The 15,603-nt window shown below is 43.9% G+C and overlaps 2 protein-coding genes across 23 annotated transcripts in view; one reads left to right on the forward strand and one right to left on the reverse strand.

The window, feature by feature from the left end:
• LUC7L3 (LUC7 like 3 pre-mRNA splicing factor) overlaps positions 1-9,790 on the forward strand; it is a 28,729-nt gene extending 18,939 nt beyond the window's left edge. The window contains exons 10-13 of one of the 21 annotated variants that reach the window (XR_008317506.1): positions 7,412-7,552; positions 7,658-8,248; positions 8,552-8,652; positions 9,169-9,790. Coding sequence is in view for 9 of the 21 variants with exons in the window: in XM_053301771.1 (XP_053157746.1) it covers positions 7,412-7,552; positions 7,658-7,839 (323 nt within the window). In the remaining 12 variants the exon portion in view is untranslated. Of the gene's footprint in view, positions 1-7,294; positions 7,330-7,411; positions 7,606-7,657 lie in introns of those variants that run through there. The other 20 variants (XR_008317505.1, XR_008317507.1, XR_008317510.1 and 17 more) reach the window with 20 other exon arrangements.
• LOC128347321 (ankyrin repeat domain-containing protein 40-like) overlaps positions 1-15,603 on the reverse strand; it is a 35,702-nt gene that overhangs the window by 3,353 nt on the left and 16,746 nt on the right. Inside the window, exons 4-5 of one of the 2 annotated variants that reach the window (XM_053301786.1) lie at positions 14,398-14,573; positions 11,940-12,081 (exon numbers count right to left, since the gene is read on the reverse strand). In XM_053301786.1, the coding sequence (XP_053157761.1) occupies positions 11,941-12,081; positions 14,398-14,573 (317 nt within the window). In that variant the 3' untranslated portion in view covers position 11,940. Of the gene's footprint in view, positions 1-11,010; positions 12,082-14,397; positions 14,574-15,603 lie in introns of those variants that run through there. The other variant, XM_053301784.1, reaches the window with a different exon arrangement.

The raw sequence follows: 15,603 nt of genomic DNA on the forward strand, positions 1-15,603 counted from the left end.
TAAGAGTGGGTGGTCGATCATCGGAAGGGTCTGGGGGCGAATTGCCTCATATTACACCCAATAACCCGTTGCCACCACTGCTCCCAAATGAGCCACTGGCACCCATTCACCCTGCACCTCCAATTCAGACTGTTGCAGGAACTGTTCCTATTACAATACCTATTAATACTCCTACACCTATCTTGGTTGCAGTACCAATACCGGGCAATCTCCCTATAGATCCACTTGATAAGGAGGAAGGAGAGTGGCCGGATGATCAGGATAACCCTACATCCACATTGACTCAACGTCTTTTTTCACAAGAGGACTTCGGCCCTCTAGTGTCCAGGGCTATTAATGCATTAGATCTGTAGATTCCTACCAATGAAGAAACTGCTCCACCTACTAAGGGATCCCTGTTTTTTCCTAAGCATAAAAGGAAAGAGCTCCTATTACCACTACCATAGTTGCTGGCTGATACGGTTAAGGACAAATGGCTCCTTCCCACATCAAATCGGAAATCAGTGGCAGTAGCCAATAAATATGCCTTTCAGCAAAAGGCCATGGACATGTTCAAGGTACCTCTGGCATATGCCCCCGTGGTCGCCCTATTAAATGCGGCATTGTTACCTAGGGATGGGGAGTCAGCCTTAAAGGATGACAATTACAAAAAAAAATGAGGCTTCCTTTAAGAGAGCTAATGAGGCCTCGTCCCTCTCTATGAGGGCCTCAGCTGACGCATCTATTTTGTCCAGGGCATCTGTGGTATGGTTGAATGACCTCATCCAGGAACCTCATACTGACATAATTAGTTTAAGGCATCAGCTGATTAAAATCCAAAGGCACAAGCCTTTGTCTCAGATGCAACCCTGGATGCCCTAAGGTTTTCTTCTAGGGCCTTCACAGCTACAGTGATAGGACGCTGTAACCTGTGGCTGAAGCATTGGTCGGTGGATGCCGCATCACGGTCCAATCTGGCAGCGGTTCCTTATCCTATATAATAAAGAGCCAGGGTGTCTCCCGGGACAAAAGAAGGAGAAGCGGGGACCGGGGAGGGCAGATGCGGCAGCGGCAGGACCAGCCCAGTCGCTAAAAAGGAGGATGAGAAGCGGGGACCGGGCAGAGGTGGCAGTGGCGGGACCGGCCCTGCCACAAAAATGAAGGAGAACAAGCGGAAACCGGGGAGGGCAGAGGCGGCAGCGGCGGGACCAGCCCTGCCCTAAAAACGAATGGGGAGAAGCGGAGACCGGGGGAGGACAGAGGCAACAGCAGCGTTGAGGAGGAGATTTCTCCGATGAGGAGAGACAACGGGGGTGGGACCGGCCCTGCTGCTGAGGTGGCGGTAGAGCCGCTGCCTTGGCCAGAGGACACAGCGCGGCCAAGGTGGTGGCGGAGCCGTGGCTGAGTCCTGGCCGCGCCGCCAAAGCCGGGCAGCGGGAAGAGGCAGCGGGGGAAGCCGGCCCAGGCGGCGGCAGGGCCGAGGCCTGGCGCCGCCACTGAAGCCAGGCGGGGGGAAGAGGACCCCCCCCCACCCGAAACCACCGCGACACTCTGCCTGTTCGGACGGAGGAGCTGCTGCTTCTTCGGCCTGGGAGGAGTCGCCCGGGCGGGCTGGCGAGAGGGCAGTGGAGCGGCTGCTTCTTCCGCCTCCTCTCCTCCGGTCCTCGGCAGCTACTCACAGCTGGGCTTTTGCGTGCCGCCGCCGCCACGTTAGAAGGTTAACCAAGCTGTCAGAATCGCTTTTTTCAACAGCAGCCCAAGCGTGAGCTGCACTTACAGTTCGGAGCCGAGAAAGGAACGTGCAAGAGATTCAGCTGGGCTTAAGTGGGGTGGGAGGCAAGAGTGTGGGGCAGAAGGGAGGGAGGGAGAGTGGGGCAGGAGAGAGAACGGAACAGCCAGCCCCAAAGAGCTAGCCTGTTAATATAACGGGCTTAATATTACTAGTGACAGAATAAAGTTGTTTGGAGTGGAAGCACTAAAAGAGGTATTGGTAGAGTCAAAAGACAAATGTAAAGCCATCTCTCTTCCTCTAGCTCTGCATAGACAGGAGCGTCCAAGTCCTAGGAGACCTTTTCAGTTACAGTACCAGCCCTTTTGGGCTTTTCAATCTTCCTTTCGAGGGAGAGACAGAGATTTCAGATTCCAACGCCCTCAATGGAATAGGCAATGGGGTGGTAGGGCCTATAATCAGGGCAGACAGGCTTTTGCCAGCCAACCCAAATCACAAAAATAGCAATTACTCCCCATTGGGAGCTCTGGGAGGTCGTCTGTCAACCGTCATTCAACAGTGGCAGAAAATAACAACGGATCTGTGGGTGCTTTCTACAATAGAGACAGGATACAAGATAGAGCTATCAACAGCTCCACCCAACAGATTTCTACCAACTCCAAAATCACGTTGGCTTATCAAACATTTAGGTCTTCTAGATGCCACCCAACACCTAATGTCTGTAGGCGCAATAGAGATTGTACCTACCCAACAAGGGCAAGGTATATACTCAATAATATTTACTGTCCCAAAAAAAGGACAAGTCAGGGCTGTATTGGACTTAAAATTCCTGAATTGGCGGGTTCCAAAACGCAAATTTCGCATGGAATCTCTTTGAACAGTAACAGAAGCCTTACAACACCTGTACCTGTTAGCTTCCATAGCTCTAAAAGAAGCATATTTACACATTTTGATACTCACCGAAAGTTGCCATCTTTGGTTCAAATATTGTGGGCTGCATTGTCAATACAAGGTGCTTCCATTCGGTCTGTCCTCAGCCCCAAGAATATTTACCAAGGTGCTGGCACCCTTGATTGTGCACTTAAGACTGCAAGGAGTACGCACCTTCTGTTAGTTAGACGATCTGCTTCTGAGGTTTCCATCCAGGATTGCGGTGGCAAGAGATCTTTCTCTGACTCTTCACACACTAAAACATCATGGCTTTCTCATAAACAAAAGAAAAGAGCTACCTTTTACCATCTTGCAAGATTCTTCATCTGGGCATCTTGATCAATACCCAAAAAGACAGACTATACTTAACAGAGGAATGGGTAAATATTTTAAGGGCGGAAGTCACAGAAGTGCTGCACGCTCACCAGGCCCGACTGTTGTCCCTTGCACACTACCTGGGCCTAATGGTGGCCACATTGGATTCGGTACCATGGGCCAGATATCACCTGAGACACTTACAGTGGTTTCTTCTGAAATTCAGAGTACCCATCTCCAAAAAGATCAATATAACCATCTTTGTCCCTCAAGAGGTTCTAACATCTCTCCAATGGTGGTTGATGGATGCCAACATCAGACGGGGAAAGGAGTTCCTCGAACCAACTCGAATAATAATTACAACCGACGCAAGCAAAACAGGATGGGGAGCCCATTGCCAACACAGAGCAGCCCAGGGCACTTGATCAACGGAAGAAAGGATGCACAGCATCAATTGGTTGGAGTTACGAGCCATACGCCTTGCCCTGTTAGCATTTCAGTCCCTGATTCTCAACAGCAACGTGTTAATCAGAACAGACAACACGACCGCGAAAGCCCATATAAACAAGCAAGGAGAAATCAGGTCGCGCTCTCCAAACAGAAGCATCCCTGTTAATGTCATGGGCAAAAGTTCATCTAGCATCGGTGATGGCCCACCATGTTCAGGGAGAGCTCAACTCCATTGTGGACTGGTTGAGTCAGGAACTACTGCTACCCGGCGAATGGGTGCTCAACAGGAGGATCTTCATGAAGGTCACACAACTGTTCGGCCATCCAGTAGTCGACCTTTTCTCATCAACCTTGAACAGACAACTCCCCAGGTTCTTCACCCGGTTTCCATATCCACAAGCGGAGGGAGTGGACACCCTATCAGCGGAATGGCCCCAGGAACTTCTGTATGCATTTCCACCAATACCACTCCTAGCCTGCTTTCTTCGCAGGGTCAGACTCCTCAGGGCACAGGTCATCCTGATAGCGCCTTACTGGCCCAGGAGGCCATGGTTTCCAGAACTATATCACATGGCCACTCAGGAACCATGGCTTCTCCCAGTGTCGGCAGACCACCTCCATCAGGTTCCAGTCGAACACCACGATCCAGGTTGGCTTCAGCTAGCCGCCTGGAGACTGAGCAGGGCATCTTAAGTAGATTTGGTTATTCTAACAAAGTATTGCATACTATGCTAGCATTCACGAGAGATTCCACCAAGCGTAGATATCAATACACGTGGAGAGCGTTCCTACGATGGTCAACAAGCCATGCAATACTTTGTGGGGCAGCATCTGTTAAAGATCTTCTTGCTTTTCTTCAGGACGGATTAGATAAGAGTCTCAAGGCAAATACCTTAAAGAGGCAGGCGGCCTCCCTGGCAGGGGTTATAAGCAGCCTCTCTAAATCCAGGGTGATAAATCATCCCCATATTAAAAGGTTTCTTAGGGGTGCAACCGTGTTATCTCCAATGATGGTCCATCGTGGAACCTACACACAGTGCTAAAAGCTATGCAAACTGCGCCATTTGAACCAATTAGGTCCATTTCCTTAAGGGTGTTATCCTACAAGACTGTGTTCTTAGTGGCGATAACAATGACAAGAAGAGTATCATAGCTGAATTCACTGTCTGCCCACAAAGATCTGTCAAGGTCTGGCCAACTGCCAGGGAAGATCACAAGACAAAATGGAGCTGCTGAAACTGGATACGGCTGGGAAGTTCGTCTTGACCGGACTTGGCTGCACGCTGTCGACACTGGTTGACGAATGTTGCTTTTCAGCAGTGAGTAGAAGGCTGGTTATGTGATTTATAGTGCAAGCCGAGAGCTCCCAGCTGGCAGGAATTCAAGGCTTATCAGCCCTCTGCAAGAGGCGTTTGCCTCTCCTAATAGTCTCCAATTGAGCCCGGCGTCTTGTGACTCACTGCTGTTGGGGCGTCAGCAGGGGTTGGGTGCATAGCTCCCCTTCGGATTGGTCCTTCACTATTTCTGCTGCCTCAGGTTGTTGTGCCTGCTCAGAGTCATTATCCACAGCTGTTTCATGAACACTGACAGCCGGGCTCTGCCCCTCAGACACTCCTGCATCGCCTGGAAAGTTGACAGCTTCCCCTTCCTCCTCGCTGTCTGAGCTCGAGGGCGTGACATCTATGCGTATTCTCAACTGATTCTGTTCGACTCATTCCATATCTGTTCGTTAGGCCGAAGTCAGCCTACCATCATTCTCAGGATATAATTTTACCATCTTTCTGTCCCATACGGGTCCATCCAAGGGAATGAGAATGGCATACGCTAGATGTTCGCAGATGCCTAAAGATGTATTTGAGATGCAGAGAGGGCTTTAGAAAGTCGGAATCCCTCTTTTTTAGTTTCTTACCAGCTTCTATGGGATGCCATGTATCATAACAGACACTTGCCAGATAGATACGTGCGTGCATTTCACTAGCATACGAATCTCAACATTTTCCAGCTCCAGAATACATCCTGGCACATTCAACTAGAGCAGCAGCCACATCTGCTGCTTTCTCAACTAATGTTCCAGTACATGGGATATGCAGAGCTGCAACCTGGAAGGCACCATCGACATTCACAAAACACTACAAGATCAATGTGTTTGCCTTATCACAAGTGGCTTTTGGCCGCAGAATATACTACAGCAGGTTCTTCCGCTGGAGTAGGCGGGGACACTCCCTCCCTGAATAATTTTGGCCAGGGCTTTGGTATGTCCCAATAAGAGATGTCCTTGGCTCCAGGCATCAGAGAACAGAGCATTGGTCTTCACTTACCGTGAAGGCTCCTTCTTGATGCTAGTGTCGAGGACATCTTGGCCCTCCCAGATGGTGTCCCAGCCTACTCCATGGGAATCCAAGATCTGTATGAGCATTAGTCTTATATATGTGGGATCTATGTATTCTCCACTGTTTTCATTTGCACTTTGGCCTAAAAGAACTGGGCAGGGTGATCTGTCCCAGGCTCTTAAGGCTAGTAACAGAATTTCATTAGTCCTGCCTGGGAGCACATGGAAAGGATAACCCAATGAGAGATGTCCTCGGCTCCAGCATCAAGGAGGAGCCTTCACTGTAAGTGAAGACCAATGCTCTGTTTTTAACATTTTCTCTGGGGAAACTGAAGCCAGATCAGTTTCTGACTTCACTGATCTTGCTGATAGCTGTTCATGAAAACAATACAGTCGTCGTCATTCCACCTGCGCCTGCCTTATAGACAGTTACTTATCATCTTAGTGAACTACGAGTGCCATTAAGCTTTTGCTTCAGTTTCCAGTAAGCTTGTCAAGTCGTAATTGTTTTGTATGTGAAAATTAGGTATAAATATGCCAGACAGGGGAGTGTGGTAAAAATAAGCAAACCTATTTTTAGCTTTGAAGGTTACTTTTCCCCCACAGTCATGGATTGTTAAATATCAGCCTGATGATGCACCTAACAGGCTACTTTCTCCCTTCTGGCAGTGGTGGCAAATAGTGAGTGAACTCCCAACTGCTGGGGCATAGCAGGCAAATGAAGGTATAACAGATGGGCTGGACTGTGGGGAAAGTATGAAATCAGTTTGGGTGGGGGTGGGAAAGTACATGAAGCTGTCGTTAAATGTAGAGAACATTTGATCAGAGCTATGAGCTGTCAAAAAGATATTAGCATAAATTTATAAACCACAAGTTATTACACTGCGTAAAATTATGGATGGCATCCACAACAGCACTCATGCAATAGTAAGAGTGCAAGCCATTTTTCCTTTCCCCTGCAAGCCCCCTGAGTTACCCCCAAATACTTTCTTGAGGCCCCCAGCAATAGTACAAATGGTTGCTTTGGAGGGGAATTCCCAAAAACCAGATGGAAGCATCTTACTGCATGCAGAAAGTACCTCCACCTATTTTCTAGGAATTCCCTCCTTTTTCAGCCATCTGCACTGCATCTGGTACTGGCAGAGATGTTTTCTTCACATAATCTAAACTAGTTTTCTATGCTTTATACAACATCTTGGCCAATGCTCAGAAGTTAGACATTACTGTTTATATTTATAAAACAGGTCATTTTCCAACAGACTAAATACCTGCACAAGAACTAGGCATATTAAATGTGTACTTCAGCCAAATGGGTGTTGCATGATAAACGTTGGCTTTTTCATTTTTTTGATAGTAGATTGTTTAGGGGTAGCACATGTGGTTTATGGTTCTACACCAGGGTTGCTAAACGGGTGACTAGTTTTTATTGAGTTGGTGGCTTTGCAGTGTAAACAGTAATGTCTTCCCTCTGCTATTCTATGCACTGTCCCTTTGAACTCAGCTCTTGCTTTTTCTAATTCTAGTTCATTTAATATTGGGCATTAAAATTTTGATCTCTTTAGCTTCCACTTTACAGCTATAGCTGAAGTTTCAGCATATACAATACTCCACATCTGAAAAAGTGATACCATATGTGTGTTTATCGTGAAGTCCATGGTCAATGTCTTCTTTCATGGCAGAAAAGAGGGGATCTGATGATAAAAAAAGTAGTGTGAAGTCCAGTAGTCGAGAAAAACAGAGTGAAGATACAAGCATGGACTCCAAGGAAGGCGATTCTAAGAATGAGGTCAATGGGACCAGTGAAGACATTAAATCTGAAGGTGACACTCAGTCCAATTAAAACTGATCTGATATGACCTCAGATCAGACAGAGGTAAGTGCATTATTTCAAACTTTGATTAGGGCTTTTTGTTACTGTTTAACAGTGCAGCGTAAGTATGTACAGATGAAGATGGAGCTAAGCCAAGTAAGAAGAAATACTAAAGCACCTTCTGAAGGAAAACACAGTGTAGTCCTGCAAAATCTTTTGAGGTACATTGTTTTGTATCGGCTATTTTGTAGCAGACTCATACCCCCATTAGTGTGCCTCTTGGGAACATATTTGTAATATAGTCACCATAGAAGTTAATTATCCTATTTTTTTATTTTTAGGGGATTTGTTATATTTTTTAACAATTTGAACTGGTTTTGTAATTAAGTCCATATTGTGTTGGTGCATCAGAAACTTTTACTTTAATACTTAATATTTGAGGCACATGTTGGACTATTTTGTTTTTATATAAACTGCTAGTATTTCTTTGTCAAGGATGTTTCTAGTTTTTTTGCTTTGCCTTGCATTCTAATGCAGTTTGTTCTGTAACTCGAGAGCCAGTAGCATTGGATTGATGGAAGTGTAGGGTTTATGAATAATTGCAGCTGACTACCATACCTCACACAGCGTTGGTGTTGTGAGCGGCCCATGAAAAGCCAAATTAAAAATCAAGGATTCAGTCAAACTAAGCAGGTACTCATGCCAGGTACTCCTTTCTCTACCCACATCCATGTTTGAATGCTGTTGCCTGTAATCTTTAAGCTTACTGTTGTGTGTTTTATTTTCAAAAAGTGAAAAGGAATTTTTGTGCATATTTTGTGAAAATTGTTAACCTGATATTAACTTGATGGAATTTTCTTTCAACTGTGTGTAGGGATGCAGTGCTGCCCAGAATTAGATACCTTTAAAGAGTATTAAATGCAATAAAAACTACATAATAATCGCCTTGTTACATTCAATGCATTTCAAGTCTTTAAGAGGTATGTGTTTATAATTTCCTACTGTGTAGGAGAAATGCCAAGCAGCCATGGCACACAGCAACCTGTACTGGCTGATACCAGACTTGGGAGGCAAATGAAAATAAAGGCCAATGTCAGAAACACCTAATAGGTATATATAAATGGCAAGAATGTGTACAAGCACATTGCATAGTTAAATGGAAACTAAATCTTAAATATAAATAGTCATCCATTCTTGACCTATCATTATTCTCAGGTCATTTCTTAAATAAGGAATTAACCCAAATTTAAAAAAACCAGCTGAAATTTCCCTTGCAACATATGCTGAAACTGTTAATACTTGGCTCCTCAGAGCTCCTATACACTTAAGAGTACAATCCTCTGAGCATTGCTGGTGTGAAACCTCCATGCATTTCAGTGGCGGTTGCTTTTGATTCATCTGCAAGTCCTTTTGGAATACGTGAAAGTTGCACAGCTGCAGTGGTTGGTGAATTGTGACTTCATGTTGTCCTTAACTGTTAAGTCTTACACTTAAAGCCCCTTTATATCAATGAGAATTGCGAAGAGTTAAGCGGGCAGCAAATAGAGCCAGTACTTAGGAGTGGCAAATGAAAGTAATCTCTGTTCCCTCTATCTGACTCTCTTTCCCCAACATTTTGCATTATAGGGGAGCCGTGTGACAAGACTGCGAAGAATCCTGAAGACCACTTCCTATGAAGATCTGCTTTAAAATGAGGTGAAAGAAAGCTGTAGTGGCATAGAAAAAAAATTAAAGTTCAGTTAGATTTTTTTAAAAATAAAAATTAAATTCAGGACTGCTATGACCTCAGAATGCAGAGAAATGTTAATAAGCAAACAAGCTACGGAGAATTTAAGTCCTTTATCATTTTTCCCCCTGTAAGACTTTTAAGATGATAAACCAACATAACCTGAACACGTGGCTTGCTCAGTGTTTAATTGCAAGTTTTCATTCTTGAACTTTGAAACACAAGGATAAATGTTTAGTATTTGTGTGACTCAGACTAAAACGAATCCCATTTTTACAAGGCTATACCTAGCTTCTTGATATACATAAATGGAAATAAAGTATCTATGAATTTCTGTTACATTCGATTGTCATTGAGTGTTTAATATTAAATAGATTTCTTTCCAAATAAACCATATGTGTTTAAGCTCATTCTTGTCTGCCCCCCCCCCCCGATCAATAGGAGGGGGCTGATTTTTCCCAACTAAACAGTAGTTTCCATTTTTTAAAAAAGTAAATAAAGAAGCAGGTAGTGTTGCAATTATTTCTGTGTGGTGGTGTTCTTTTATTGATTTGTACTAGGAGACAGAATGTGCCAGATATGGATAATCTCTTTGCAATTAGATATCAAACTTAAATCATGAAAAGATTTTAAAATAGTATGTGTGGGAATTTATCTGGGGGAAAATCAATCCCAAAGGAGAGAAAAAAGGAGTTAAACTAATGTGATCTTTGCAATCTCTGTTGTTGGTTGTGAGAGCTCTGGTTTCAGTTTATTGAAATACAGCTTCTCTAGACTGAGCTCAGCTGCTGATGTATTATGGAATATTCTAGCTGAGCAGTTCCAGCCGCTCAAGCTTTAAATGGTCAGTACACACAGTTTAGGGAACAGGTGGATCTGTATGCTGTTGGTGGGAAGGGATTCAGTAGACTAGACAACACTGTTGAAGTGTATGTAAAAGACTGTGGGTGCTGGTTTAGACTTAACACGGAGCCAGGGTTAAATCCTGGCTTCATGCAACATCCTTTAGCCTCAGGATCATAGTCCTTTTCTTTGCAGATGAAAAGGAGAAATAATTCTCTTTCAGATTCTAGTTTAGAACAAGATTTTTGCTGTACCAGTGATGCTGGGTTATTCTAGCCAGAGTTTCATAATTAACCAGAATCTGGCTTATTTTGAAACTCTTGTCTAGAATAAATCAGGATCACTTCCTTTGGATATAATGAGCAATTGTGGCTTGTCTAAGCCAGAAACTGAATTCATCCTCTCCTCTCCTCTCCTCTCCTCTCCTCTCCTTCACAAAAAGGAGTGGGGGAGCATGTACCCTCAAGGCTCTAGCCCATCACCTGAAGCCAGAATTTAATCTTGGTTCAGCATTGCATGTGAAAAGGCCCTGTGTGCACATGTGAGAGCAGTATATGTGGTGTCTGAGATCATTGTGGGAGTGAAGGGGAAACTAAAATAAAGGACATACATGCATACTGTATTCTTCAGATGTCATGTGGGTTACCATTTGTGTATACAGAATAGCACAAGGGTTAATCTCTTGGCTATAGCAAATTTAAAAGGAGGGGAGGAAGTCAACTACCATGTCAAAGCATTTTTATAGATAGCCCAGTAGGCCCAAAGTAATCAAACTGCCAATCATGCTAGTTAATCATGTGTGGAAATAAATATGCCATTCCATAACTCATCTGAAGTGAAGCTGTTACTCTGCCATAGTGTTTTGCTTTTAATAGCTCAGGTGCTACTTCAAACAAAGCTTTAGTTAAAAAAAAATGTTTTTAATACATATTATCCTGTTACAAATTAGTGCAAAAATAAAGCTGCCTTTGGAAACTATTAGCTTTATAGTTCATAGGATAACACAATATACAGATAATCATCTTCTGATGGTTCACAGTGCTCTTTTTTCTTTTTCTTTTTACAAAATACAAAAATAGGTTTCTAAATGCATAGATTTGCTCAGTTACCAGCACTGCTATGTCTGTACTCTTTAAGTTAAAACTCAAGTTAATAACAAGTGTGTGTTTAAACTTTTCTCAATTGCATCATCACAGTTATGCAGACTTAATATTGGAACTAAGTCTATGTAACTTGGGGCGTGGGCAAGGAGGATTGTTACAGCTTTATATTTTAGGTTCTGAAGATAAAGACCATAGGGCTGAAAAGATTTATACTAGAGGGTTTTGTTTGGGATGGGGATATGCTTTCTCTTATATTCCAGTTCATTTGCCTGCCTCATTGTGATTGACAGAGAAGTTACTGACCACAGTTATAAAAAGGACCAGCAACAAGTACTTATATAGCAATTAGTTAAACATATGGTCTTAAGATCACATTGCTTGACAAATCAGAGGAAACAAGTGATTTTTCTCTTCCTCCCCACCACCACAAGCAGTTTTTCCCATAGGTGCTTATCCACAATATGAAAGACAAGACATAAGACTTGTGAAGTATATGGGCTATACAGGATGTATTTTCTAGAACCAGCTCCACAATGCAGTTAAACTTCAGTTAATGTTTTCTTAAGAAAAGGTTTGTGTACCAATTGAAAATATCGATATAAAAGGAATATTCACTAGAAGAGGTATACTACAATATTAACAAGACTGTAAGGAGTTTTGTGTTTAATCCACAGTGTCTCAAAATCAGTGTACTTCCTAACTTGGAGGCTATAAATCTTACACACTTCAATATGTTAGCTTTGCTGCTGTAGTGTTGTAGCAAGGTCTTTCCAGTGGTGTTGATGCAGCACTTCTGAAAGAACTGATATTTCTCACCAAAACTAGTTCCAGCTCTTGAAAATCGAGGAGCCTGGCAACATCTTTATCCTGAGGAGGAAAGGATTTATCATTTAACAGGTATCGCTTAAAATAGCTGTTTGAACTATGAATGCAAATAATAAACCAGGTCCAGGTGATAATCTCAATGCTGCCTACTACATGGAATAGTGGGAAGTACTACTACAAGTGGCTCTGTTAACATTTCTACCTGTTAAGCCATGGGAATGACACTCCACCCAGCAAGCCTACTTCCTATTACGCAGACACTCAGACCTACAATATTGGGGTTACTCTGGTTGAACAGCTTGCCACACTATGATTGTTCTTTGTAATTGCCATATGTGGGGAAAGATACAGGAAGCTAATATAAAGCAAAGTCTGGCAATAAAACAGTCCAAAAACTATATACATTAACTAGATTAGCAAGTTCTAGAGGAGCAAAAGTCATGAGAACAGATAATGGGAGGAGTGTTGCTGTCTAGATTTGCCTTGAGACACAGAAGAGAAATGTATTGTTGCAGTAACAGGTAGATTAGCTCCTAGAGCAAGAAACCAACAATAGTTGCAGAAAGGCAACCAGGACTCCCATTCAAGGTGTATGTCCAGCAAGAATTGTGTCTTGTGGTTCTGCTGATTGTGTAACTTAGTGTGGCTCTAAATTGTACTTGCCACTTGAGAGCAGCCTGCCTCTGCCTGTTGAGAGTAGCTGCTACTTGAAACATGATATACAAGTATTCAGAGCACCGGAGAGGGCACGAGGGATCGCTCCAAACCCCCCACCCCTGGATCCAGTGTGGTCCCAGGCTGCGTATCCTGCGCTAGGGATGTGCATGGAACCAGTTCAAAGGCGGGGTCGTGTCTAACTTTAAGAGCAGGGGAGGATGCACTTACCCCTCCTGCTGCTTTCCCTCCGCTGGCATCCATTTTTTTCAAAGCCCATTGGGGCGGCAGTGTACCTCCCTGCCTCCCCGTTGTCCAGATATGATCGGAAGTCGCAGACAGGTGCGTCAGAGACTTCCAGTCATATCTGGACAACGGGGCGGCAGGGAGGTACACTGCTGCCTCGATGGGCTTTGAAAAGAACAGATGCGGGTGGGGGCACCCTCCCCCACCTTTAAAGCAGCACCCCTGCTTTAAGCACACCTTAGAGCCTCCCCTGCACAGTTCTGGGCACATCCCTATCATGCGCCCACACGGCCTATGCCTTTGTGAGCTGCTTGGCATTCTGGAGGCTGGGAAAATTCATCCTGGCCTCCAGATATACCCCACAATGCACCTCCTGTCTAGTGTGGTGCATTGAGGGATTCTGCTGTGAGTCGGGCACCCAGCACACAAGACCATGTACTTGAGTAATAGGGCATGGTAAAAAATCCCAGGCTACCCAGGAGGGCAGTGCCAGGATTGGCCTCGGTGCTTTACATGAGCAGCCCTACTCAGGTAGAGCTGCCCATGTGAACAGCCTTGGTGAATGTCTAGAACTTTGGCTCTCCAACGTATTGTGGCTGGGGATGATAGGAGTTGTAGTTCAACAGCTGAAGAGCAAAGGCTGCCTCCCTGACCTCCCCTCTGGAACATGGGCTCTTTTCCCTGTGTGAGCAAGGAGGAATTCTGTACACGTTCAAGTTGAGGAAGAGCAAGCATATGTACCCAAAAGGTCAACAGTTTCTCAGAGGTGCGGCACAGGATGACAATTAAAATTAGACAATTCAACTCTTATTTTCTCTACAAAACTCTGACGTGGTTTAGCAGTTATTTGGCATGGGTAGGAAATCTATATTTTAAGTGCTTGGAGTAATAAAGTCAGCGCTGAAGGGCACAAAGGGGGAAAATGAGAAATTCCTCTTTCAAGGCACTTGCAGAAACTTGTGGTTTTGCAAGCAGAACTCCATTCATGGTTCTCTGGATCATGTTCAATGTGGTGGGTTTTGTTTTGTTTTTTGAATGGTCCATTATGTTACATAGGGAGATCATGAGCAACAAGTGTGGTCTAGCTTTGACATAAACACTTGTTTGGGGTGAGGGAAAACCCCAACTCCAGTCATTGTCCGAGGCTCAGGGAGCCCAGCATGACACCATCCCTCTCTTAGCAGTTGACTTATACTGTTTATTTGACAAGGCATATCCACACACAACAGCAGCAGGTGTACAGCTTCGTGTTGTGCATGAGGATTACCAGATTGGGGCTGAAGTCTAGCTGATAAATTCAAATAACTAACATAGGACATAACTTAAGAGAACAAATAGAAGTTTAATAATAATACACTCCAGTGCTCCACATACCTAACAATCTGCCTTAATCAATCCCTTGTACATAGTATGAAGTAGGACTAGTTTTTATATTGTCTGAATGGGGATAGGGCTTACCTTTCTTACTAGCGTATTGGGTAGCTTTCTAATCTTCTCTACTTGTTCAGGGTTAACCCCCAGTTCAGAACAGCTCACTCTAAGCAGATCTTGGTAAGTCAGCTCTTGTCTGTCCAGTTCAATTTCAATGAAGTCATTCTCATTAGGATTCTGAACTCTTACTTTAAGCACCAATTCTATATGTTCAGGTGAGGAAAAATGTTTGCATTTTTAAATGGTTGATAACACATAGGCAAGCTTGAAATGACACTTTCACTCCAGTCTCAAATGCACTAATTTGAAAATATAAACCATTAATTTTTTTTTAAAAAAAAACTACTACCATAAATATTTTTTTAAATTGCAGCCTTTGTTTTTTATATTTGTCATGTATTTGCACAAAACTGCACAATCCAGCAAAAATCCATAGAAATCAATAGGACTGAAGTACATAGTTCAATGTGTAAACCCTGTTTGTTTTAATGGGACTCTGTCATGACTTTTGCTGGGTTGTGACTATGGATGAAAGGTTGCTGGGTTGACTATGGATGAAAGTCTAAATGGGATGTTTAGGAAATGTACTATTAAACTGCAATAAGCATGAAGTAAAACTGAATTGTAAAGCATCCCAATTGAGGGATTATGCAAGAACAACTTGCATAAACATGTGTTTAAAAATGACTTGTTAGGCAAATAAATGAACCATTGTCACTTACCTGAACGGTCATTCTCCTCAGAAGTATGGGTTGTATCCGGTGACTATTACCTCCTGCTCCTAGACAGGACCAAACGGTGCCTTGGTAAGGGCTCTAAGTAACATGTTCAAATCCCAAGTGGGAAATCTATGTACTGTAGGTGGCTTTAGGATATCTCCACCCCTTAGGAATATTTGGATATGTGGGTGCCCCGAGAGGAAAGATACACCCTGCACCTCCAAGACAGAGGCAATAGCAAAGACCTGGCGATGAAGGGTGTTTGGGCGGAAACCCCATCTAGCCCCTTCTGTAGAAACCCCAACACCTGGACTACAGACGCTGATATGGGCGGAACCCTTTGTGAGTTACATCACATGGAAAATGCCTTCCAAGTCGACTGATATACCCTGATCATAGAGGGGTGGTGTGAAGCCATAATAGTACCCTGGACCGAACTGGGATATCCACAGGCCTCTAAAAAGCCCTGCTCAATTTCCAGACGAAGAGATTGAGCCATTCTGGCTCTGGGTGG

The sequence above is a fragment of the Hemicordylus capensis genome, chromosome 2 (assembly GCF_027244095.1).
Source record: "Hemicordylus capensis ecotype Gifberg chromosome 2, rHemCap1.1.pri, whole genome shotgun sequence".
In the NCBI taxonomy this organism is placed as follows: domain Eukaryota; kingdom Metazoa; phylum Chordata; class Lepidosauria; order Squamata; family Cordylidae; genus Hemicordylus; species Hemicordylus capensis.